This window comes from Loxodonta africana, chromosome 13 (assembly GCF_030014295.1).
Source record: "Loxodonta africana isolate mLoxAfr1 chromosome 13, mLoxAfr1.hap2, whole genome shotgun sequence".
In the NCBI taxonomy this organism is placed as follows: Eukaryota; Metazoa; Chordata; class Mammalia; order Proboscidea; family Elephantidae; genus Loxodonta; species Loxodonta africana.
In genome coordinates this window covers 12,607,540-12,634,722 of record NC_087354.1, presented here as the reverse complement: position 1 = coordinate 12,634,722, position 27,183 = coordinate 12,607,540, and the positions used below count along the sequence as shown (strand labels likewise).

The 27,183-nt window shown below is 49.8% G+C and overlaps 1 protein-coding gene across 1 annotated transcript in view; it reads right to left on the bottom strand.

Moving 5' to 3' along the window:
- Positions 1 to 13,481, bottom strand: part of PCSK6 (proprotein convertase subtilisin/kexin type 6) — a 267,283-nt gene extending 253,802 nt beyond the window's left edge. The window contains exon 1 of the mRNA XM_064296238.1: positions 13,182 to 13,481. Coding sequence (XP_064152308.1) covers positions 13,182 to 13,481 — 300 coding nt within the window. The remainder of the gene's footprint in view (positions 1 to 13,181) is intronic.
- Positions 13,482 to 27,183: the final 13,702 nt, after the last annotated feature.

Genomic DNA, 27,183 nt, shown 5'->3' with positions numbered 1-27,183 from the left:
ATAGTTTTGTTTGTTTTTTCCCATGGTTTCTAAAATTCCTACATACAGGGATGACTTCTGTATCAGACTTAGAAAAATCAGTTCTGTAGCTCTCTTCTAGCGCTGTGCCCCTTCGGTGCTCTCTGCACCAGCCCTCCTGCTCCAACACTGGCTTCTCCAGTGCCCTCTCTCCTCCTGGGAGGCCCAGAAACACGCAGGGCTCTGCTGGGTGAGGGTGTCCAAGGATAATTCCCTGCTCTTGAGACTCTAACACTCCAACTTGAAGAATGCTGATTATGGCCATCATCATTCCTGCATAGATAAGCCTTTGAAGTGAAGCCCCAGGCCGGGGACCTGATAAGAAGGGAGGCCTCCTAAGCCACCCTCACTCTAGCCGGGACTGCCGGTATCTTTCCAGGACCACCCCTGTCCCACCCTTCATCTGCCTGCAGTGCACTCGGTTACAAAACCCCAACTCAAGCATCACCCCCAGGCTTTGCTGCCCCTGCTCTGCAGCTTTCCCTACTGTGGATGTGGGCTGTCCATGTGTAAGACCTGCAGGCAGAGTTGTCTGGGCGGAAACTCTTGCTCTGCTCCTTACTGAGCTGTAGGAAGTTACTGACCACTCTGTGCCTCAGTTTGCTCACACGTGTAATGGGGTTATGTTAGGACTCCTGGGGGATTACCAGAATAGCGCTTGGTACAGGAGCTGCTGCTGCTGGTGGTAGCTTTGGTACTGGAATCCACTTTGGGCTGACCCAGTTATACATTCTATACACATACACACACACACACACACACTCACACTCACACACACACGTACAGTGGGTGTAAGGGATGGAGAGGCTGTGCACAGGGAAGACCCGGGCTAACTAGGCTTCTTCCCAGAAATTAGACCTTTTACCAGGGAGGACTCCCCCTAAGGCCTTGGGGCCCCATACCTCCTCTTCCTCTGCTTTTCTTCCTATGCCGGCCTCTCCACATCCTCCCCTTACTCCCTTCCTCCCACTCCTCTGGCATCCCCAGTTCTTTCCTACGCTTTCTTCCTTCCTGTCTTCTGCCCACTTTACTTCTGAGGACACTAGTCTAGGACCCTGGGTTCAGCCACGTCTGCCAGTTTCAGTGCTGAGCAGCCACATGGCACCCCCAGCCAGAAGTGACCAAGGACAGCACTGAGTCCCTTGTGGGACCCTCGGAGCACTCCGCTCCTGGGGGGGTATGGGCCCAAAGGCAGGGAACCAATAGGTGGCATAAGGGGAACTCAAGTGACATCTGATCCCAAAGAAACATGGTAAATATACACCACTCACAAGTCTAGAGTTAAGCAGAAGTGAAGGTAATTAAGCCAGCAGGTCCTGGTATAGAAATGTCCTAACAGGTTCCCATTCACTAACCTTCTGAGTGCCGGAACTGTGCTAGGGTCGAGGAAACCACAATGAGTGAGGCAAAGATGCCGACCACCAGGTGCAGTGGGGCAAGTGGCGAGGGCGGGGGACTAGCAGATGGCTGAGGAAAGAACAGTTCCCTTAATTTCTGACCAAGAACAGAATTCTCCAGGTAGACCACAGGGGACTGGACACCCAAGTTAAAACAACAACAGCAGGTGCAAAAGGAAGAAAAAGCATAGGGACAGTTTCCAGAGTCCAGAGGTCTGGGAGTGCTGGGGCCAAAGGTAAAAGTGAGAGGCTCTGAGCCGAGGACAGGCAGCAGGGAGTGACTGTTCACCAGGGGCCGAATGTATCTGCTTTGCTCTGCAGGAGCCTTTGATGGTTTGAAAGCCGGGAGCAATGCATGAGAGCCATGGTTCTGCAGAGCTATTCCCTGGTCGGCAGTGTGGGAAATGGCAGGGATGGGCAGAGGGAGCTTTGAGGCAGCAATGCAGGCATGGGCAGGGGGAGGTCTGTGGGGTGGGGGGATACAGGGGAAACGATAGGTAGGGGGAAGGAGCAGGGCCATGGCTGAGGCCTGATGAGAGGAGGAATCCAGGGTGGTGTCCTGGTTCCTGGCTTGGAGGATGGACGGGAGCGGCGGCGCTATTAACTGGGAAAGGGCCAGCAAAGTTTTGGAGTGTCTAGACGTCCTCATGGGGGAAATGCAGGCCTATGCCTCAGGAAAGGGGGCCCTTAGCTAACCCACCTCCCCTCCACCACCTCCCTGGCCCTAACCCTGGCCCTGGAGAGTCTGGCAGACCATCCAGGTGGGACTTGGGCCTTATGTGGGCAAGAAGAAGGGTCTTCTCTGAAAGTGGCCAACACGACAAAAGGGAGAAAGCTTGAAAATCAAGGTCCCTTTCAAAAATACAACTGCTGTTGTGAGATACCAACTCACTCCTCACCACAGCGTGCCCCACGGAGAGTGGAGTCTGGCTGCCATTTCTCCCCCTGAAGAACTGATTTGCGTGACAAGGACTCTGGTAGCAAACTAAGCTAGCCGGTCGCAGGACCTCAGGAGGCCCCAAGGAGGGTGAGAAAACGGAAATCGATGGCCTCTTTCTGGCCAAGCTCAGCAAGCGGGTACATGTACAACTGGCAGAGCGTCCCCATTGGGGCTGGAACCGTCGAACCCTGCAGGGCATGGCTTGTTTGTGCCCAGGCAGCCCAGGGAGAGACAATGAGATGGTTTCTTCCTTTCTGCGGTGCCATCGCTGACACTGAGGGCATTGACGGGCTGGTTACCATGGGAACCTGAGGCTGCCAATCCCATCCCACCAAGCATGAGGCTCCCGACAGCTGCTGGGCTATTCATCGCTGTTCTTACGAGGCAGGACAGAGGGCCTTGTGCTGGCCCTGGGTCTTCAGACTCCACAAGCAGCGGAGGCACAAGGACACAAGGAAGACAGATGGTTTGACAGAATGACAGGCCCCACTGGGTCTAAAGCATCCACGGTGAGCTCCAGGGTAACTGCTGAGCCGTGCTGGTGGCATGTCCAGCTGCTGACCTGACCTGGAAGCAAACTGGAGTGTGTCCTGGGAGGGAGCATCCCCACGAGCACACACACATAGACTGGAGTGTGTCACAGTGAAGGGCATCCCCCCCACGCACACACAAAAACTGGTGTGTGTCACGACAAAGGGCCTCCCGGCACACAAACAAAGGTGTGAGGGGTAAGCCTGCTGAGTGACTCCAAAAAGCAATGGATTAAGATTTTTAAAAGCAGCGGGTGGAGATGGTTCTGCCCACTGACGCTAAATGCATGGGCCTAACTGTGCTTGTTGACAAATCCATACGCTTCCCCCTCCATAAAATGCTCTTTGAGGCTGGGGCCACATGTTACTCACTCCTGAGGGCCCGCACCAGCAAGAGCCTGTGACACTGTGGACACACAATACATGCTTGCTGAGAAAATGAACAGAGCTCCGCTGCTGAAGGTGGCCCTTCTGTGACTTCTCAGCCCTCAGGGAGGTGTGGAGTGGGACTTGGAGAGACCTTAGAGAGTGGCCAGAGGATTGACCCTGGACTGCTAGTGCCCTGAGGCAGAAAGAGACAAGTCCACAGGCAATGTCACCATGCCGGGGGCTCAGCTGCCCAGAAGAAGACAGGTCAGGGAGGTGAGGCGCAGGGCAGGCCACTGAGGGAGACAGCAGTGCTGAGACTTGAAGGAAGAGGGCTAACCAGGTGGAAGGGGAAAGTCATTCTAGGCAGATAGGGCAGTCAGTATCAGAAAGCCTAAATGTCAGCACCAGCACTGAGAAAGTGCCCAGCGCAGCTGCAGCTGGAGCAGGGTGGGGGAAGGGAGGTGACAGAGAAGCGGGGGGGGGGCAGGTCACAAAGGGCCTTGGAAGGCATTTTCAGAGCTTGGGCTTTCCTGGCAAAGCAGTGGGAAGTCATTAAGGGGTTTGAGGCAGGAGAGTGGCAGGGCTGGAAGGGGCCAGTACAGAGAGGTGAGAGGTGAGGGTGGGCACCACCTGGGCCTGTGAGGGGCAGTATGCAGGGGACAAGCAGGGAACCTAAAAGCCTTGCAGGAGGAAGAGATGGGTGTTCCGTAGGCTGGGCACAAGGCACAGGGGTGGCTGACTCCTGGGTCTCTAGCTGAGGCCCCTGGGTAGAAGATGGTCCCTTTCCAGAGACGGGGAGCACACAGAGAAGAGGGGTCTGCAGTAAGGGATGATCAGTTCAGTTGATAACCGCAGAGTTTGAGCAACTGCATGTGATAGCCTAGGAGGACCAGAAGAGGCTGCGTGTTCTCCCGTCCAATATGGAGAGCTGTGAGTGAGTTTCAGAACTGACGAGAAGGCCAGCTCAGACTCTTTCAGACAGAAAAGCGCTAACAGGCTGCTCTGGGTCCCCAGGAAGAGTTGTGTCTGTGCTGTGTGTATGTGTGGTGGGATGTGTGTGTCTGTGTATCTGTGTCTGTGTGTCATGTGTCTGTGGTGTTTGTGTGTGTGTATGTGTGGTATATCTGTGTGTTGTGTTGTGTGTGGTGTCTCGTGTCTGTGTGTGGGGGTGTGTATGGTATATGTGGTTTGTACGTCTGTGTGTATCGGGTATTGTGATGTCTGTATGTGGTGTGTCTGTGTGTGGGGTGTGTGTGTGTGTTTGTGTATGCACACGTCAGAGGCAAGTAGAGGGGAAGGAGAAGCAGAGGCTGATGGGTGCACGCGGGCTTAGGTGTCAGCGGCAGCCGGAGCTGAAAGGCTGTCTCATCTGATGGCCTACTCTTTTTCTGTGAAGCAGAAATGAGATCATTTGCCAAAGGTGACAGTGTAAGAAGGCGAGTGCGGGAGGAGGGGGTTTAGGCGCTGGCTGTCAGTCAGCGATGTGATCAGCAACAAGTCAGACGTTAGCCGGGCCTGAGGCTTCATCTCAGTACAACAGGGCTGGTGACACTTCTGAACGATTGTTGCAAAACCCCATGAGCTAGCACATGCCCATGAGAAACCTGCCGGGGCTTCTGGTTAACTGACTTCTGGAGCTTTCTGGGCTGTACACACAGCGCACAGCTCAGCTTCCGTCACCCCTCTGCACCCCAGTCTAATGATTCGAGAGGTCAGTCTACTCAAATAAGGGCCCTGTCCACTTAAATCTGTGAGCATCTGAAAAACCTGTCAAATGGGAGGAGGGTATGATAGGATGAGCCTGTCTGTGTCTCCCCGTTCACACCCAGGCCAGTCCTGAGCAAGGCTCTAGGCTCAAAGCATACAAACAAGAGAGTATCACACTGAATATCAATATCAGTGAATCATGTCACAGGTGACTACATTCTGGGCTCCCCCTTGCCCCTCCTGAGCCCCAACCCTCAGGTTGGAACAAGTTCTGGCCCATTCTTTAATCTCCTGGTTAAGGTTTCATTCCATTTTCCTTCAGAAGAGCAGGCTGTCTGCAGCATGGCCACTTCCTCTGCTGACCCACCTGAAATTCTGAGCCAGGTACAGCCTGCGCCCCAGCTATTCTACGTAGAACTATTTAAGGCAGATCCAGAATCATTTAAGGCTCTTAGATCTGTTAGGGCCCTGGAAACGAGCCTGCCTTTCTATGTTCAGACTCAGAACCAACAAATTAGCTCAACACCCCAGGCAAAGCAAAAATGCAGGGCAAGTACGGCGTGTGAGTGCCACCCTCTAGGTAAACATCACTTTCAGGAGCTGCAGATGCTGAGGGGCTGTGATCCAGCTTGTGAAGAGCATTTTGCTGCCACAGTCTTCACATTAACAAATTGTCTTTTCTAGGACTGGCCTGTGTCACATGTAACAACAGGTCAGAGGCAGGGAGGGCCCACATCTGCAAGAGATGGTCGGCAGGAGAGAGGAGCATGTGGAGGGAAGAGCAGCTGGCCAGGAGCTGGGATTCCTGGCTCCCAGTCCTGTTCTGCCTCCAATTAGCTGCGTGATCTGCAGCCAGGCATTCTGTCCTCTGCGTCGCCGTTGCCTTTGACAAGTGTACAGGCCCAGCCGGGGTGTCTAAAGCAGGGGCTTCTTAACCTGGGGCCCACAGGCATCTGTATGCCCACAGATGTGCTTCAGGTATCCAGGAACAACAGGTGTGCGCGTGAGATGCATTTTTCTCTTCTTTTTCTCTCCCTTTAACATTTTATTATATGTGTATATATGTGTATAAATGCACGTATGTAAAACCAGTTCCCATAGAGTTGATTCCAACTCATGGCGACTCCACGTGTGTCACAGTAGAACTGTGCTCAACAGGTTTTTCAAGAGCTGGTTTTTTGGAAGTAGATCATGAGGGGTTTCTTCCAAGGTGCCTCTAGGTGGTCTTGAACCACCAACCTTTCAGCTAGTAGTCAAGCTCTTAGCCATTTGCGCCACCTATGCTTAATGTAAGCATTCATAAATAATATAATATTGCTTTGTGCATTTTTTAAAGTTTACATAAATACTGCAACTTGCCTTTGTTGAATCAACATTATTTTTGATGAGTCCTTAGGTAGCACAGTTAAGAGCCTGTCTACTAATCAAAAGGTTGGCAGTTGGAACCTACCCAGAGGCACCTCATAAGAAAGGCCTGGTGATCTGCTTACAAAAAACCGGCCACTGAAAGCCCTGTGGAGCACAGCTCTACTCTGACACACGCAGGTGCCACGAGCCAGAACTGACTGGATGGCAACTGGATTGATTTTTTCCCCTTCATTTAACCAATGCCTCTGTGGGCGTTCACACACAGATCTCCTCGTGCACACGTGCAAGGGTTCTTCTCACATGTAAACCTTGATGTGGGCTTGCTGGGGCAATTCAACCTCACCTGCAAATGATTAACAAGGAGCCCTGGTGGTACAGTGGGTAAAGCGCTCGGCTGCCAACCAAAAGGTCCGTACTTTGAACCCACCAGCCTCCATGGAGAAAGATGTGGCAGTCTGCTTCTGTAAAGCTTACAGCCTTGGAAACCCTATGGGGCAGCTCTACTCTGTCCTGTAGGGTTGCTATGAGTCAGAATCAACTCAATGACAATAGGTTTGGTTTTGGTTTGCAAATGGTTACCATATTCAGCTGCTAACAGAAGAAAGGTCTGTTGTCTTAGGTATCTAGGGCTGCTATAACAGAAGTACCGGAACTGGATGGCTTTAATAAACATACATTTATTCTCTCACAGCCTAGGAGGGCTCGCAGTTTGAATTCAGGTTGCCTGCTCCAGGGGAAGACCTTCTCTCTCTGCTGGCTCTGGGGAAAGGTCCCTGTCTTCAATCTTCCCTGGTTGAGGAGCTTCCCAGCGCAGGGACCTCCGGTCCAAAGGACACGCTATTCTCCTGGCACTAGTTTCTTGTTGGTATGCGGTCCCCCTGTCTCTCTGCTCACTCCCCTCTTTTATATCTCAAAAGAGATTAATTTAACACACAACCTAATTTTGTAGATTGAGTCCTGCCTCATTAACATAACTGCCTCTAATCCTGCCTCATTAACGTCATAGAGATACCAAAAAAAACCCAAACCCAGCGCCATCAAGTAGATTCCGACTCATAGTGACCCTATAGGACAGAGTAGAACTGCCCCATAGAGTTTCCAAGGAGCGCCTGGCGGATTCAAACTGCTGACCCTTTGGTTAGCAGCCGTAGCACTTAACCACTACGCCACCAGGGTTTCCACCATAGAGATAGGATTTACAAAACATGGGAAAATCACATCAGATGACAAAATGATGGGCAATCACATGATAGTGGGAATCACGGCCTAGCCAAGTTGACAGATATTTCTGGGGACACAATTCAATCCACGACACCTGGTGATCTACTTCCGAGAAGTCAGCCACTGAAAACCCTATAGTAGAGCACAGTTCTACTCTGACAGAGCTGGGGTCACCATCAGTCAGAACTTACTTGAGGACAACTGATTTATGCATTACTAAATTGCTCTCCAAAGCATTATACCAATTTCACCTTCCAACTGCAGCATGTTGCAGTTCCGGTTGCCAACGCTTAGTGTTAACATTTTTCCATGACTGCCAATCTGATGGGTGTGAAGTAGTATCTCACTGTTGCCTTAGGTTGTGCTCCTTGCCCTGATAATTCTGAGTGAGGTGAGCACTTTTTCTTACATTTATTGGCCATTTGAATTTCTACTTCATTAAATTCCCTGCTCATACACTTTCCCATCTTTCTACCTCGTGTTTACATTTTTTATTAACAGTTTTTTTAAGTGATCTGGATGCTAATTTGTTGCTTGTTATATGCATTACAAATACCTTTCCTATTCTATTAATTGCTTTTTAACTTTGTTATAATTGCTGTATATAGTTTTTATTCTAATTTAACAAGTTTTCTTTTTATAATTTCTTCTTTTTGTGCCTTGTTGAAGAAGTCCTTTCCTTCCCCACTGTCATAAAGACATTCTACTGTATTTATGTCTAAAGGTTTTGTACCCATTCAGGTCTTTAATCCTATCTGGAATTTATTGCTGCATACAGTGTAAATCGAGGATTGTCTTAGTTATCTAGCGCTGCTGTAACAGAAATATCACAAATAAATGGCTTTCACAAACAGAAATTTATTCTTTCACAGTCTAGAAGTCTAGAAGTCCAAATTCAGGGCATCGGTTCCAGGGAAGGCTTTCCTCTCTGTATGCTCTAGAGGAAGGTCCTTGTCTTCAGTCTTCCCCTAGTCTAGTAGTATCTCAGCACAGAGACCCAGAGTCCAAAGAATGCGCTCTGCTCCTGGCACTACTTTCTTGGTGGTATGATGTCCCTCTGTCTTTCTGCTTGTTTCTCACTTTTATATCTCAAAAGAGATTGGCCCAAGATACAACCTAATCTTGTAGATTGAGTCCTGCCTTGTTAAGATAACTGCCTCTAATAAAGCCTCATTAACATCATAGAGGTAGGATTTACAAAACATGGGAAAATCACATCAGATCACAAAATGGTGGACAACCACACAATACTGGCAATCATGGCCTAGCCAAGTTCACACACATCTTGGGGTGACACAATTCAATCCATAACATTCCATCCTTTGGCCCCCAAAAATTCATGTCCTTGCCAGATGTAAAACACATTCACCCCATCATATCATAGCAAAAGTCTTAAATCAGCTCCAAGTCCAAAATCCAAAAATTCCTCTTCGTCTGTGAAATCTAGAATACAAATTATCTGCTTCCAAAGTACAATGGTGTAATAGGAACAAGCTAGACATTTCCATTACAAATGAGAGACACTGGAGGGAAATAAGGTATAATAGGTACCAAGCAAGTCAGCAGAACACACTACAAACTATTTTTCCATGTAGGGTCAATCCTCCCAGCACCATTTATTAAACAACCTATCTTGTCCTCATCTACTTGTAACTCTTCTGCTTGTATAGACAAGTTCTCATATATGCTTGTGTTTGACTCTATTCCATTGATGGATTAGACCACCACTGGGCCAATGCCAAACTGCTGTGATGACTTCGGCTTTATGGTAACTCTTACTCCCCTCCTCATTCTTCTTTCTTAAAACTATCTTAGGTATTCTTGGATCTTACTTTTCCATCTGAATTCTAGAATCAGTATAGGTGATTTTGTATTCCACGTAAAATCCTGTCAGGGCTTAAACTAGATGATATTGCATTTACAGATTAATTTGGGGGGAACTGTGACATCAAGTCCTCTCATACGTGAACATACTTATCACTTATTGCCAGAGAGTCGATTCTGACTCATAGCAACCCTATAGGACAGGGTAAAACTGCCCCACAGGGTTTCCAAGGAGAGCTGGTGGATTCGAACTGTCGACCTTTTTGGTTAGCAGCTGAGCACTTAACCACTGTGCCACCAGGGCTCCTACAAGAACATAGTGTATCATTTATTCTGACATTTTTATTTCTTAATATGATTTAATATATCATTTACTCAGACCTTCTTTTTCCAATCTTCCTTTTAAATAATTTGGAATTTTCTCCATAGAAGTCTCGCTTTGTTTTTTTTAGATTTATTCTTAAGTATCTTATAGCTTTTATGGTAGAGAGACTTATACTTTCTTTTGTCTACTCAGACGTTGCTGCTGTATGTGTAAAAAAAAAAATGTGTAGCTCTTATTAATCAAGCAATCTGCTCAGCTCTCTCATGAGTTCCAATAGTCTGTAGCTTCTCTTGGATTATCAATATCAGTAGTTATGTCACTTGTCAATAACGAAAGTTTTGACTCTTCCAAATCTTTATTCCTTTTTCTTTTTAAAATTTCGTTGCATTAGCTGGGATCTCCAGTACAATACCAAAAAGCCAGCCAAACCACGGTCGCTGAGTCCCTTCTAACTCACAGTGACCCCGTGTGTGTCAGAGCAGGACTGTGCTCCCTAGCTCCAACCCTGGAAACATATCGCCAGGCCCTTCTTCTGATGTGCCTCTGAATGGGTTCAAACCACCAACCTTTCAGTTAGGAGTCGAGCACTTTATTATTTGCGCCACCCAGGGACTCCTACAATGCTGGGTACCCAAGAAAAGCCATTCTGTCAAGTCGATTCCAACTCATAGCGACCCTATAGGACAGAGTAGAAGTGCCCCGTGAAGTTTCCAAGGAGTGGCTGGTGGATTCAAACTGCAGACCTCTTGGTTAGCAGCCGAGCTCTTAACCACTACGCCACCAGGCTCAACAATGCTGCGCAGAGGGGCAAAAAGAGGCAAGTCTGGTTTGTTCCCGACAGTGGCTCTGGAGAGAATCCCGAGCCTTCGTCAGACTCTGAAAGGGATCCCTAATTCAAGAAAGGTGAACAACCACTACTCTAAACTACCTTTGGACCGTGTAAAACAAACGTAATCAGTCATATGAAAGAAAGTAAAACAATCAAGCAAGAGCTGAGCACACAGCACAGATCCCTGTGAGTCAGCTCAGGTACAGAGCTACCACTAATTGCCCGTTAAGGGTCTGGGCAGAGAGTCACACCCAGGAGATCTTAGACCAGGGAATATGGCTGGAGACACAGAGCAGGGAGCAGAACAGACAGACGTGACACACGTTTCTGCGTGGACACAAACAGCTCCCTTCTCTTGCTTCATTCAGTTTACTCATCTATAAATCAAAGCTAATTATTTCTACCACTTATTTATGAGTCACAAATTCTCCTGGCTGAAGAAAGGCAAATTAGGTTTTTAAAGCATTCTTATTGAGTGGGTAGAGGCTGGACTGCTCCAGGCCTTTTCCACATTAGCAGTGCACTTTGAGGAGGAAGAAATAAGCTGGTTGGGGAGTAAAGAGAAATAGGCCCTCCTTGTAATCACACACAGGAGCCCCTCTCTGGCTTTGGGACAGCTTGTGTTCCCAACAAACTACTTCCTTGGTAGCGAATGTCTCCGCAGCATCGCCACCAAGTCCTGTGCCTACCACACCAGGCTGTGGACTGTACCCTGACTGCACTCTGAGCAGCTGGGGTACCCTGAAAGACTCCCCGAAACGTCCCAGGATAGAGGGGCTGCATATGGGGAGAAACCTCGTTTCCCATAGGCAAGATGGGGATAGCACGCCTTGTGCATCAAGCACTCAATGAGTCTGACGTAAGCTCTTTCCAAGGCCAGGCTGGGTCAGGGGTCAGGCATTTTTGAAGCCCAGGGACAGGAACTGCAGGAGGAGGTAAATGGGTTTCCATCTCTCTTGCAGAAACTCACAGCTCAACTTCAGCTGGCTCTTATAGGAACCAGAAACCCAAGCTCCTTGTAAATTACTGGGCAGTTCAAGAGTCCCTTTTAGCTGGAGACAAATTGCAGGGGCCACCTGGGCAGGGCAGCCAAGTGTGGCAGGAGCCAGGGCCCTAAGCAAACAAGAGGGGTCATGACCAGGGTGGAACCCTGAGGAGCACCATCTCAACTCTGGACAACCGGTCAGGAGACTTAGGAGCTAGAGAGGCACAAGTCAGTGCTACCTAACCGCAGACTCTTAAATCACAGGATGTCTGAAGAGATCTGAGCAGCCAAAACACATAAAAAAAGATCCTCAAGAGCAGTGATTGCATCCTTTCAGGTAAACTCTGACCCGCCTCGTGAAGTGTGGTTCAAACGGCAGAATCTGCTCTTCCAGAAGGCGACACACCTCCCATTAGCTGCATCATCATGGAATTTCAGATGCAGAAGAAATGTCATTTATCTCGGCTGGCAGCACACTTTGCTGGCTTCTGTCAGGGATAATGATGAAACTAATTTAACAGTGCCTGGCATTAGGGTCTGAGTTATGGGGCGGCGCGTCCCTGTCACTTCGCTAGATCCTCTGACTGTGTAGTTTGCCAGATTTGTTAACTGCACGGGGAGTCCCCGGCGGCACCGCACGCTTCAGGCTGCTGGGGACCCTCCTCCGGCCATGAACCCGCATCAAACCTCCGCCCGGAGCGCTCCGCGGGACTGGAGCGGGAAAACGGCCCCGCCTTGGCGGTCCCTTCTGAGTCTTGGCGGCTTCCTGCCAGGGCAGAGGGCGCGGGCGGACTCTGGCCACTGTAACCCGCCTGCAGTGGGCCAAGCCCCTACCGGCGCTCTCTGACCAGACCTCATCAGATCGTCCCAACGACTGCATGGGGCAGGCACTGTCCCAGTCCGTCCCTACAGAGGAGCAAGGCGGGCAGCTCAGACAGGGAAGTGACTTGCCTAGGTCACAAGGCTAGTATGTGGAGGTGCCATTCGAACAGCGCAGGACTCCAGAAACAAAGCAACAAAGCAACTTCCCTGCCTGCCTCCAGAGGTTTCTAAGGCAGGACCCCCACCTCCGGCCCTCGGGCCCCGGCATTTGGTCATCCTCCCGCGGTGCCGCGGACGCCGAGGAGCCTGGGTTCCCGACACTCGAGCCAAGCGCCTGTCACCGAGGGAGCTTCCTGGCGCCCGCACAGGGTCCGGAGCCCCAAGCTGTCTGTCGAGGGCACCAGGGCTGAGGTGGCAGGGCCGGGGCTCAAGGGGCCACAGAGAGGGTGGTGGGCACCGAGAACTGCGCCAACGGGCAGAGAGCCGTCCCCAAGAAGGCTCTCTCCCGCCCGGCTGGGCAGGTGTCCCCAACGGGCTCGGCTCAGAGGGTGCACTTCCAAGCGCTAAAGCCTGGAGACACCGCCCGGGGACCTCCCCGGGGCGCCGGGCCTGCGTGGGCGCCCTTGCGAGCCACCCTGACCTCCCCGCCACTTGTCCCGCGCGCCGCGCTCCCGGAGAGACTCCCCGCCGGGCGTCTCCGCCACCCCCAGTCCCCCGGGGCCGCGCAGCCCGGACCCTCCCCACGCGGGGTCGCGGGCCTGGCAGGCGACAGAGGCGCCCCCTCTCGCCTTGCCGCGCCCGCCCGGCCGGGAAAGTTTTGGGCGCGAAGGGTCCGGTCGCACTCACCTGGCCCAAGTTGAGGTAGCCGTGCTCCGCGGCCACGCGGTCCGCCGCGGCAGGGCCGCCCAGCACTTGCACTGCCCAGTGGTTGGTGTAGACGGGGCGCGGCGGCGGGAGCGCGGAGCAGGCGGCCGGTAGCGCCAGCAGGAGAAGCCAGCGCCAGGCGCGCGGCGCGAGCGGCCGGATCCCGGCCCCATCGGGGCCTCGCGCGGCCCCAGCGCCCTCCGCACCCGCGGCGGCGGCGGCGGCGGCGGCGGCCCGGGGCGGCGGCCGGGGCCCGGGCGCAGGCGGCGCGCGCGGAGGCATGGCAGCGGCAGGCTCGCGCGGCGCCCGAGCGGCGAGTGCGCCGGGGGGGTGGGGTGCCGCCTTTTAAAGCCGCTCCGCGCCGGGGGAGCGCCGCCGCCACCGCTGCCGCCGCCGCCGCCGCCGCGGGCGGGAGCCGAGAGGGAGGAGGCGGCCACGGCGCGTTCCCGCCCGCGCTGCCGGGCGTCCGCCCCTCGGCCCGCGCGCCTCGCGGCCGGCAGCCCGGGTCCCGCCACCAGCCGGGGGGTGGGCGGCCGCAGGGGTGGCCCGAACGGGCCCTCCCGGACGGGAACTTGTCAGCGGACTTTGGGGCGCTCGGGACTCAGGACGGCTGGGCCCCGGCCCCGCGTGTTCTAGTAGGCGCGGGGAGGGCTCTGTGGGGAGCGTCTCAGGTGAGCCGGGTTCCCCAGGCTAGTGTGCTCAGGCCGGCGCCCTCCTCTCGGGTCGGGCGCCCTGGGTGGCCGCATTCAACGAGGTCTGGTTTGAGAGGCCGGGTAGCCTTCCTCACCTCAGGGCGAGACAGTGGGCTTGCAAGGGTCCTGAGTTCTAGGGAAAAAAAGCTGCACCGAAAGCACAGGGTCACGGCCCTCTCCCAGAACCAGGCGTGAATGAACGGGCAGGTTAAATGCGGGTCAAAGGCGTTTGGCAGATTAACTGGGTTACATGAGTTGACGGGAGAAACCTAAGAGTACAGCCCGGAGGAGACAACGCACCTCCGGGTCAGGCGGTGCAGGTGAACCCCCAGGGCGTCCACTCAGTATTTGTGTGATCTCGGTGAAGTTGTATCCCTGTTGTGCGGCAGCTGCTCCACCAGGGAAGTGGGAATAACAATATTATCTGCCCCATAGGCTGTTCTGGTGATTCCATGAGCTCTCAATAAACGTTTGTTTTTATGAGCCTGGAGCCTGCCAAGCGCTGAGCGGTCTCTAGGTTGTGAATACTCTCAGAAGCACCGCCCACTGGGCTGGGCTAGCTGGTGGGACAGAGTTGCATCATTCTTGCCCCCTGCCGCTGGAAGCAGCCTGGAATCCAGTAGGTAAGTGTCTGGAGCACCCTGGAGAGCTGTGGACATGTTCACACCATGATCAAATGCGGAGAGGCAAGGACCGCTGCAGGATCTCCCAGCCCTCCTAGGACCCGTTGGTCTCAACTGGCCTGTGCAGAAAGCAAGCCTTCAGCCGAAAAGACTTCGGGAGTGAAAAAAGGCCAAGAAGGCCTTGAGGTGGGAAGGAAGGGCTCAGCTTCTCTGATGCTCATTTTCCAGGAGCAGTCAGACCTGCTGGAGTGCCTGGCAGAACTCACTTTCTTGAGTCTGTGGCTTGGCAGATGGAGGTGGGGGTGAGGGGCAGAAGGAAGTGGGGACAGGGCAGGATCCGTGGAGACAGCTTCCCGAGATCCTTTCCAGCCTTCCTCTCAGGAGCCCTTTGGTTTCATAACCCATATGATTCATCATTTCTGCAAACGTGAGTCACTCCCGAATGGAGGTGGGAGAATGGGAGGCGTGGTGGGAGGCCTGTCCTGTACATGCCAAATCCACCTTCACAAGGTCCCCTCTTGGCACCTGGGAATTGAATTCCCAGCACACTTCCCATTTCATCAGTAGATTCCACTTCCCCTTGCCCTCCCCAGTCAAGTGGGGCAGCTCCCTGGGCAGGCAGTCAGGCACCCTAGGCCCGCCCCATGCTGCAGAGTGCGGGCGTTTCATCTTCCTCCTACAGGGGGCCTGAATGCTTGCCTCCCCTGCCCACAGCTGCCCTACTTGAGGGACACTGGCCCTCTGCAGATGGGACAGCCCCAGACAGATGTGCTGGGGAGAAAGAGCCCCAAACCCTCGGTTGTCTCAACCTGACTGGCTGCCCATCCAGCTGGCCCACAGAGGAGGGACCCTGGGTGGATCAGCAGGCTGGTTAGAGGCCTTACTCTGCCATTTACAGCAAGACCTCTGAGCAGCACGTGTCCCTTCTCTGGCCCCTGTTGGCCCGACTATTTCTTGGACCCCTCCCAGCTCCTGTGTTTTATTTGTCTTCAAGAATGTGGCCCTCTTCAAGATCTTGCCTCATTGCACATAACCTCAGTTACAATGAAGCAGCCCATGCCTCCAAAGGGTGCCCCCAAGACAGCTGTGATTTTGACAGGCAGAAGATAAGGGTTTTTTTCCTTAATAATTTGACAGATTAAGGGATTCAACTCACTGAACTGAGACGACACTAAAATGCATCTGAATTTTTATTTGGAGGGATCTGAGTTTATTTTATTAACAAATCTGGTCATTTCAGGCTAAATTTCCCATTTGTCATGAAAGTACCCAGGCAATATCTTGGCTCCAATTTTATAGGAATACCAGCTTCCCAAAATGAACATCCTAAATCAAACCTCCTCTTGTGGGTTCCTATTGATTTACATGGTGACAGGATTAGCTCAATCACAGAAGTACCAGCCCTTTGCATGGTGAGAGGGTCTGCAATAAAACTTGGCTCATCTTCCTGCAGGAAGGGGATTTACCACTCACTCAGGGCATGGCTCTCCAGCCTGCTCTTGGGGGCTGCACAGCTCTGAGGTGGTGCCTGCTGCTTCCCAAGATTGAGGTCAGCAGACCAAGGGACAGGCAGGACATGGACCAGAAAGGTGATTGGAACCTGGTCATAAAGCAGATGTTTTTGTTGTTGTTAGGTGCCATCGAGTTGGTTCCAACTCATAGCGACCCTATGTACCACTGAAGGAAACACTGCCCGGTCCTGCTCCATCCTCACCTGTGTTATGCTTAAGCCCATTGTTGCAGCCACTGTGTCAATCCATCTCATTGGGGGTCTCTTTTTCGCTGACCCTCTACTTTACCATACATGATGTCCTTCTCCGGATACTGATCCCTCCTGATAACATGTCCAAAGTATGTGAGATGTAGTCTCGCCATTCTTGCTTCTAAGGAGCATTCAGGTTGTACTTCTTCCAAGACAAATTTGTTTGTTCTTCTGGCAGTCCGTGGTATATCAATATTCTTTGCCAACACCGCAATTCAAAGGCGTCAGTTCGTCTTCTGTCTTCTTTATTCATCGGCCAGCTTTCACATGCATAGGAGACGATTGAAAATACCATGGCTTGGGTCAGGCACTGTCAGGGATTGATTATGTCCCCCCAAAAATGTGTGTATCAACTTGGTTAGGCCGTGATTCCAAGTATTGTGTGGTTGTCCTCCATTTTGTGATTGTAATTTTATGTTGAGAGGATTAGGGTGTGATTGTAACACCACCCTTACTCAGGTCACCTCCTTGATCCAAGGTAAAGGGAGTTTCCCTCAGGTGTGGCCTGCACCACCTTTTATCTCTTAAGGGATAAAAGGAAAGGGAAACAAGCAGAGTTGGGGACCTCACACCACCAAGAAAGGAGCGCCAGGAGCAGAGCGCATCCTTTGGACCCTCGGTCTCTGTGCCTGAGAAGCTTGTCAACTGTGGGAAGATTGAGGACAAGGACCTTCTTCCGGAGCCAACAGAGAGGGAAAAACTTGCCCTGGAGCTGACGCCTTGAATTTGAACTTTTAGCCTACTTTACCATGAGGAAATAAATTTCTCTTTGTTAAGGCCCATCCATGTGTGGTACTTCTGTTATGGCAGCATTAGATGACTAAGACAGGCACGTAAGTCTTCAAGGTGGTATCTTTGCTTTTCAATACTTTAAAGAGGTCTTTTGCAGCTGATTCGCCCAATGCAATGTGTCTGGTTTCCTGACTGCTGCTTCCCTGGGTGTTGATTGTGGATCCAAGTAAAATGAAATCCTTGACAACTTCAGTCTTTTCCCCATTTATCAAGATGTTGCTTATTGCTCCAGTTGTGAGGATTTTTGTTTTCTTTATGTTGAGGTGTAACCCATACTGAAGGCTGTGGTCTCTGATCTTCATCAGTAAGTGCTTTAAGTCCCCTTCACTTTCAGCAAGCAAGCTTGTGTCATCTGCATAACGCAGGTTGTTAATGAGTCTTCCTCCAATCCCGATGCCCCGTTCTTCTTCATATAGTCCAGTTTCTCGGATTATTTGCTCAGCATACAGATTGAATAGGTATGGTGAAATGATACAACCCTGACGCACACCTTTCCTGACTTTAAGCCTTGCAGTATCCCCTTGTTCTGTCCAAACAACTGCCTCTTCATCTATGTACAGGTTCCTCATGAACACAATTAAGTGTTCTGGAATTCCCATTCTTCACAATGGTATCCATAATTTGTTATGATCCACACAGTCAAATGCCTTTGCATAGTCAATAAAACATAACTGCCTCCAATCCTGCCTCATTAACATCATAGAGGTAGGATTTACAACACACAGGAAAATCACATCAGATCACAAAATGGCAGACAACCACACAATACTGGGAATCATGGCCTAGCCAGATCGACACACATTTTGGGGGAATACGTTTAACCCATAACCTTCCATGCTTTGGCCTCCCAAAATTCATGTCCTTGCCACATGTAAAACACATTCACCCCATCATATCATAGCAAAAGTCTTAATTCAACTCTAAGTCCCAAATCCAAAAATTCTTCCTCATCTGTGAAATCTAGGGTACATATTATCTGCTTCCAAAGTACAATGGTGGAATAGGCACAAGCTAGACATTTCCATTACAAATGAGAGGAACTGGAAGGAAATAAAGGATAACAGGCACCAAGCAAGTCAACAGAACACATTATCTCTCAGGCTTGAAAATAATCCTCACTTCTCTGAGTCCATTTAGGCAATGGCCCTGTCCTACAGACTCTGGGTATAGGCCACACTCTTTGGATTCTGGGTAGAGACCCCTGCCCTGGGCTTCAGCTCTGCCTTCCAGGACCACTGGGACAGCAACTCTTCTCCCTCACATTTGGGAGGCCCTATTTATTCTCCTTAGTTCATCTGAGTGGCAACCCTACTTCCTTGGCCCCAAAAGACCCCGTTCTTCTGCCTCTTGGGCATGGAAGTTCTGCCCCCATCCCACTGGCATCCATGAAAGCCCCCCACCCCACTCCAGAACTGAGTTGATGAAGATCTGACTTTTTGAAACCTAGGAGGTCATGGCCCCACCCCTTGAGACCCCAGAGGTCATGGCCCTACCCTTTGAGACTGAGGCAGCTCTGCTTCCTGTGCTCCTTCTCTCTTCATCTTCTGCTTCCAGGTTCCTTGGCCTCTCAGCCCCTTGGGTCAGCCTGTGTCTGCCCTGCTGGGGCAAGCATTTCAAAGCTTTATAGCTCTACTGATAAGTCCCTGGAGGCACCTCACTCCGCCAGTCAACTTCAGCCAGAAGGCACTCAGCTCTTTTGATCCATGGGTGAGCAAGGCTAGCTCTACCAATAAGAGCCCAGAGGCACCCTACTCCACCAGGGAGCCTCTACAAAAAGGCGCTCCGCTCTCTTGCTCCATGGATTGGATCCAGCACTGTCTCACACTAGTCTTCTGGCTCTCTGCTGCTGCCGTTTCTCTGCTGGTGCTTCTTGCCTTCTGTGACATCTCCAGTGTAACAGCTCTCCTCACTTCCTTCTGAGTCCTCACCAGAATTGTCTTTGATGTCCATAATTCCACCAACAGTCTCTTCAAGGAAATCCAGGCTTTTACTATTAGGCACTTTAAAACTCTCCCAACCTCTATCCATTAACAATTTCAAAACTGCTTCCACATTTTAGGTATCCGTTAGGATAGTATCCCACTCCCAGTATGAAATTCTGTCTTAGTTATCTATTGCTACTGTCAGAGAATACCACAAGTGGATAGCTTTAACAAAGAAAAATTTATTCTCTTACAGCCTAGGAGGCTAGAAGTCCAAATTCAGGGTGCCAACTCCAGGGGAAGGCTTTCTCTCTCTGTCGGTTCTGGGGGAAGGTCTTTGTCATCAGTCTTCCCCTGGTCTAGGAGCTTCTCAGCGCAGGGACCCTGGATCCAAAGGATGTGCTCAGCTCCCAGCTCTGCTTTCTTGGTGGTAGGAGGTCGCCCTGTCTCTCTGCTTGCTTCTCTCTTTTATATCTCCAAAGACATTGACACAAGATACAACCTAATCTTGTAGATTGAGTCCTGCCTCATTAACATAACTGCCTCTAATCCTGCCTCATTAACATCATAGAGGTAGGATTTACAACACACAGGAAAATCATATCCGATGACAAAATGGTGGACAGCCACACAATACTGGGAATCATGGCCTAGCCAAGTTGACACACATTTTTGGGGGACACAAATTCAATCCACAGCATGGCTGCATCACTCCAATTTCTGCCTCCGTCTTCACATGGCATTCTCCTCTGTGTCAGTGCCTTCTCTTCTATGTCTTATAAGGGCACTTGTCATTGGATTTAAGGCCTACCAGGGCAATCTGGAGTCCCTGGGAGGCACAAAAGGCTAAGTGCTCACCTACTAACTGAAAGGCTGGCAGTTTGAACCCACCCAGAGGTAACTCAGAAGAAAGACCTGGCAATCTGCTTCTGAAAGGTCACAGCCTCGAAAACCCTAAGGAGCAGTTCTACCCTGCACACATGGGGGCACCGTGAGTGAGAATCAACTCCATGGCAACTAGTTTTGTCTTTTTTTTTTTCCTAGGTAGTCCAGGATAATCTTAACTCAAGATTTGTAACTTAATTTCATCTGCAAAGACCTTTTTGCCAAATAAGGTCACATTCACAGGCTCCAGGGACGGGACCTGGATGTATCTTTTGGGGGCGACCATTCAACCCATTACAACATGCTGCAAAAAGAACTACACTAGGGAGAATGCCATGTTTTTAACGAAAATCTGTGGTGAGTCCTTTGCCAAAGCATAGGCTTTTCCTAAAGTACCAGCTTGGTTAGTTTGAATTTTCAAATACTTCATTGCTGTGAGGAGAGCACTCACACACTTCAACTACATGCCCTCAGCAATAAGATGTCTGATGGTGCTTACAGAGGCGTTCCGCAGAGCTGATGGCCCTCCACTGGGCCTGAATTAGCACTCATGGTCCTGGCCCGGGGAGAGGAAGTACTGATACAGATGTCACATGTGGCACAGCAAGTTGGGCTGAGCCCTGAGATGCAAAGACAAGTGAAGGCCCAGGGGAGAGTGGACCTCCAGCCTCTCCACCGCTGTCCCAGAGAAAACATCAACCAGGCCCAGTCTTCTACACACCAACGATTCTTGCCTGCCCAGCTTCTTCTGCCCCTGACACTTCTCTTTTACACAGCCCAAATCCCCTCATAGCCCCTTCAGCAGTGGAGGCCAAGGGCCTGTGCCCTGCCCTGCAGCTCAGGCGTCTCCCACTTCGTCCATGCTCTGCCTTGCACTCTGTGTCATCACCTTTTCATCTCTTCAGTGTCTGCTGTCATTCACACTAAGCATGACTCCCTGCTGCGAGCATTGTGACCATCTGGGAAAGGGTAGGCACAGAGGAGCTGGAATGCCTACCCACCCCCATTTCCACTCCATTCTGCCTCTCTGGTTAGGCTCTCACCTTATGTCTAGACCCTAGTTGTTTTAAGATCCTGGTGAAAACTGCTTCTACTGAAAAGCCCTCATCCCGGATCTGGCAACTATGTGTCTCAGTGTCCCTGCTGTAAACTCCCACCTGGCAATTTAGTGCCAAACAGGGAGTTTAGAGGCAAAACCTGTGGCTCCCTGAGAAGCTCTTTCTGGCTAAGAATGAAGAATGAGAGCTTTGCAAATTCATCTGATTTCCCGTTCTGCCTTGGTCACCAGGAGACTTAGAGTCACGTGTGATTAAAAAAAAAAATCACTAATATTTATTTCCTCCTGACTAAAGCAGTTAGGAAGGTTTTGGCTACAAATAGTAGAATATTCAAACAATAAGGACAGTTTATTATTTCACAGAACAGGAAGGTGGTAGGTAGACCTGGAGTTGCTGATTCAGCAGCTCAGGGATATCAGGCTTGGGGGAGCTTTTCCATGCTTTGCTTGGCTTCCACTCCTCCTCGATGACTTCCATGGTTTGGACTGTCATATCTCTCAAGATGGCCTCTAAGGAAGAAAGGGCAGGAGCCACCTTCCATCTCTCAAGTGCTGCCCTCCTTAGGGAGGAGGCACCCAAACTCCCACTTGTTTCCACACAGACCCTACTAACCCAAACTAGGTCACAGGCCCACCTCACATTCCCAATGGGAATGGGGCTACCATGGCGGGTTTAGAACAGTCTTGGCTTTTCTCCTGGGGGAGCAATCCCAGAGCACATCATGCCCCAAATTAAGCAAAACCAGGGCTCTGTTAGCTAGAGGTGGCACTGGGAAGGCTACCTTGTGGGCCAGCAAGTTCTGCCTCCTATTTCTCTCTGCCTCTGCGTGTCACTTTCACGTACAGTCTGCTAGGCTCACTGCAGACTCCCAAGAAATAGTTACTGAAAGAATGAAAGAGAGAGAGAAGAGGGAGGGAAGGAGGAGGGAGAAGGGGAAGAGGGGAAGGAAGGGTCAAATAGCTTTTAGAATGAGTACATTTGTAAAATAACAACACAAACCAGCCTTAAGCAACTGCTGGCTGACTCTGATCCCACGTCCCCCATCCCTCAGGATTGCATTGTAATATATACTGTATATTGCCTAAGTCCGGCAACAGAATATGCCTCTTCTTCCTGTGTGAAGACTTCCCCTTAATTCCAGGAGTGTTTAGGGTCCATTGCCTAAGTACTCTTCCCAAATGAGAATGAACAAATGGAGCAAGGTGGAAGATGGGGATGGGGACTGGAGTCACAATCAAGAGCGAAGAGCCCGAAAATGATTCTTTTCTGGAAAGGAATAGTTTTGGGAATAGTATCAATAGATAATGGGAAAAGTACATCGCAGGTCTCTTGGGAGATGCAGTGTGAATGGAGGGGCCTGGCCGGGGAAGGGATTCTCTGGGACGTTCCTACAGATCCTATGCCCTAGAGTTGTCTCACTTCCTCCAGGGACACGAAGGCCAGAAGGCAGGGTCATGGATTGAATTATGTACCCCCGAAAATGTATGTATCAACTTGGTTAGGCCATGATTCCCAGTATTGTGTGGTTGTCCTCCATTTTGTGATTGTAATTTCATGTTGAGAGGATTAGGGTGTAATTGTAACACCACCCTCACTCAGGTCACCTCCCTGATCCAAGGTAAAGGCAGTTTCCTTGGGGTGTGGCTTGCACCACCTTTTATCTCTCAAGAGATAAAAAGAAAGGGAAGCAAGCAGAGATTTGGGGACCTCATACCACCAAGAAAGAAGCACCAGGAGCAGAGCGTGTCCTTTGGACACAGGGTCCCTGCACCTGAGAAGCTCCTCGACCAGGCGAAGATTGAGGACAAAGACCTCTCTCCAGAGCTGACAGAGAGAGAAAGCCTTCCCCTGGAGTTGATGCCCTGAATTTGGACTTGCAACATACTAGGCTTGGAGAAAATAAATTTCTCTTTGTTAAAGCTATCTACTTGTGGTATTTCTGTTACAACAGCACTAGATGACTAAGATAGGCAGGGACACCATTACCTCTCTGTCCTGCTGCGCCTGGGGAAAGGGGGTGCCCTGTCGCTTTTCAAAGCTTCCTTCCCTCCATGTTGCCCCCCTACAGAATCCCATCAGCTGTAGGACTTTGCTCTGGCAGTTACTCACACTCCTGACCCTTTAATATTTGCCTTTTCCCAGCTCTTTCCCTTCAGCTATGCATTTCCTGGGGCTTCCTCATCCTAAAAAGGCCTTCTACACCCTACTTCCCCTTCACACACCTCTGCCTCTCTCCTTCTGCCTTCATGACCAAGGTTCTGGAAAAGGTCCCATCACTTCGCACTTGAGCATAGCTCCTGTACCAGCTCTTGGTCCACTCAACAAGAGCACCCTGACGTCTCACTTGGCCTTCTTCCTTTCACACCTCTGGCAGTCATACTGTATTCCCACTCTTCTGAATGACATTCAACCCTTCTTCTCTCTCCCACGCCAATGTTGCTGTTATTGTTAGTTGCGATTCAGTCTGCAATGGTGGCTTTATGCCCAACAGAATGAAGTGTTGCCTGGTCCTATGCCTCCTCTATGATCATTGGTATATTTAAGTTCATTGTTGCAGCTATTGTGCCCAATATCCCCTGCTACAGATTGAATTGTGTTTCCCCAAAATATTTGTTGGAATCCTAGCCCCTATACCTGTGTATGTAATCCTGTTTGGAAATACAGTTTTCTTTGTTATGTTAATTAGATCATATCTGACTAGGGTGGTGTCTTATTTTCCGAGTGCTGCTATAGCAGAAATTTCACAAGCAGGTGGCTTTAATGCACAGAAATTTATTGTCTCACAGTTTAGGAGACTGGAGGTCCGAATTCAGGGCACCAGCTCTAGGCAAAGACGTTCTCTCTCTGTCAGCTCTACGGGAAAGTCTTTGTCTGTTTTCACCTTGTTTCTCTGTTTCTTGGCGATCTTCATGTGGTGTGGCATCTCTCTTCCCCCCGATCTGTGCTTGCTTTTCTCTGTACCTAATCTGCTCCTTATATATCTCAAAAGTGATTGGTTTAAGACACACTCTATACTGATATGGCCTCATTAACATAACAGAAGAAGTCCTATTCCCAAATGAGGTTACATCCACAAGTATACCCCCCAAAACAAACAAAAAAAACCTTGTTGATTCTGACTCATGGCGACCCTGTAGGACAGAGTAGAAATGCCCCATAGGGTTTCCAAGGTGCAGCTGGTGGATTCGAACTGTCAGCATTTGGATTAGCAGCTGTAGCTCTTAACCACCTGCACCACCAGGGCTCCTTCACAGGTATAGGGGTTAGGATTTGCAACAGATATCTTCGGAGGACACAATTCATTTCATAACAGATAGGCTCTAAATCTGCCCTGCATTCAGCCGCTGGCCTTGTTCTGACAGATGATACTGAGCTTTTCCATCAACTCTTTCCACAGGTGTAGTTGATATGAGTCCCGTGTATTCCATCCGGTGAGGTTCACATGTACATAGTCGCCGTTTATGTTGCTGAAAAAAGGAATTTGCAATGAAGAAGTCGTTGGTCTTGCAAAATTCTATCATGTGATCTCCAGCATCATTTCTATCACCAAGGCCATATTTTCCAACTTCCAATCCTTCTTCATTTCCAACTTTCGCTTTCCAATCACGAGTAATTATCAATGCATCTTTATTGCACGTATGATCAATTTCAGACTGCAGAACTTGGTAAAAATCTTCAATTCCTTCGTCTTGGCCTTAGTGTTTGCTGTGTACATTTGAAAAATAGTTGTATTAACTGATCTCCCTTGTAGGCATATGCATATTTTCCTATCACTGATGGCATTGTACATCAGGATAGATCTTGAAATGTTCTTTTTGACGATGAATGCAACATCATTCTTCTTCAATTTGTCATTCTCAGCATAGTAGACCATATGATTATCTGATTCAAAATAGTCAATATCAGTTCATTAATGCCTGGAATATCAATGTCACACATTCCATTTCATTTTTGATGATATCCAATGTTCCTAGATTTGTACTTCGTACATTCCATGTTCCTATTGTTAACAAACCCTGGTGGTGTAGTGGTTAAGTGCTACGGGTGCTAAACAAAAGATCAGCAGTTCGAATCCACCATGCACTCCTTGGAAACTCTGTGGGGCAGTTCTACTCTGTCCTATAGGATTGCTATGAGTCAGAATTGACTTGATGTCAACATGTTTGGTTTTTAATTTTTATTGTTAATGGATGTTTGCAGCTGTTTCTTCTCATTTTGAGTCATGCTATATGAGCAACTGAAGGTCCTGAAAGCTTGACTCCATCCATGTCATTAAGGTCAACTCTACTTTGAAGGGGTTGCTCTTCCTCAGTCATATTTTGAAAGCCTTCCAACCTGAGGGGCTCACCTTCCCACACTATGTCAGGCAATGTTCCACTGTTATTCATAAGGTTTTCACTGGCTAATTTTTTTTTTAGCAGTAAACCTCCAAGTCCTTCTTCCTAGCCTGTCTTAGTCTGTAAACTCAGCTGAAACCTGTCCACCATGGATGACCCTGTTGGTATTTGAAATACTGGTGACATAGCTTCTAGCATCACAACAACACACAAACTACCACAGATGACAAACTGACAAAGATGTCACTTTAAGGACTAAGGTGCCCCTGACCCAAGCCATGGTGTTTTCAGTCACCTCATATGCATGTGAAAACTGGACAATGAATAAGGAAGATCAAAGAAGAATTGATGCATTTGAATTATGATATTGGCAAAGAATATTGAATATACGATGGACTGCCAGAAGAATGAACAAATCTGTCATGGAAGAAGTACATACAGAATGCTCCTTAGGAGCAAGGGTGGGAGACTCCGTCTCACATACTTTGGACATGTTATCAGGAGGGACCAGTCCCTGGAGAAGGACATCATGGTTGGTAAAGTGGAGGGTAAGTGAAAAAGAGGAAGACCCTCAGCAAGATGGATTGACAGACACAATGGGTTCAACAATAGGCTCAAGTATAACAATGATTATGAGGATGGCGCAGGACCGGGCAGTGTTTTGTTTTGTTGTACGTAGGGTTGCTATGAGTCAGAACCTACTCAATGGCACCTAACAAAAACAATGACACGTTCTAAATCTAATCAATTCTGAGTCACAAAAAAGAACAGACATAGAGATACACACAGAGAGAAAATAGACAACAGAGACAGATGCATCTACAAGGATTGCAACAGGTTTAGTTTGGTTTCACTAGAGGCTAAAAAGTTTTTTTTTTTTTTAAATGGACAAGGAAGGGCCTCCTGCCATGGCCATGCCCTGAATTCATACCTCCAGCCTCCTGAACTGTGGAAAAAATAAAGTTTTGTTCTTTAAAGCCACCCACTTGTGGACTTTGTGTCCGTTTTTACTGAGAAGGTAGAGGGTATCGGAAGAGACCTGCTCATCCTGGCTCTCTGCCTCTGGCCTTCTCCCCATCAATCTATCCTCCATGCCCATCATTCCAGAGTCATTGACGTCAAACCTACCACCACTTAACGAGACGCTGGGAAGGAGAAGTCTTCCCAGCCACCATGGAGATGTCCAGACTGTGGAGCCTGGCTCTCAAGGCCCTTTGCAAGCCAGTACTCTTTCTTGCTTTTTCCCACTGTTGTCCCCAGATAGACTTGCCGCCCCAGCCCCCCACACCTGAGCTTTCCTTTGCCATTCCCTCTCTGGAGATGCCTTCCTCTGCTCTCCTTCTGCACACTCAGGTTTTGCCTGAGTTACCAGCCCCAGGTCACCTCCTCTGTGAAGCCTCCCTTACCCGAAGTCCCTGAGCCACATCCATCTCACCCCCTCTCTCTTTCTCTCCCTAGGCAGAATCGTTCACCGTGACCACATGGCCTTATATTTTCAGCAAACCATGCCGAGTGGTCATGGGGTCTCTGTCACCCAGCTCAGGACCCGACTCATAGCTGGGTCCCAGCAGATGCTCTCCATCTTCCCCAAGCACTCTGCATCCTCAGTACTAAAATCAGGCCTCAAACTCCACAATCTCACAACACCTTCATTTAAATAGGGCAACACCTCAGATCTAAAATTTTCCTACCCCATTCTCTTCTGGAGGCTCGGAGGAGGGATGGGCTAGTGGGACGTAAGTTGGCAGGCATGTGAAGGAAATCCAATAGGTTTAAAAAATCCATTAAAGCCTTGGACTTTCTATAACTGTGACAGCCAGCTGTAATCCTGAACATCACTCTGTCCAGGTTACCTTTCCCTCAGTATTAGGTCACAACAATTTTCTTGAAAGGCTCAAGAACAAAAGATCTGT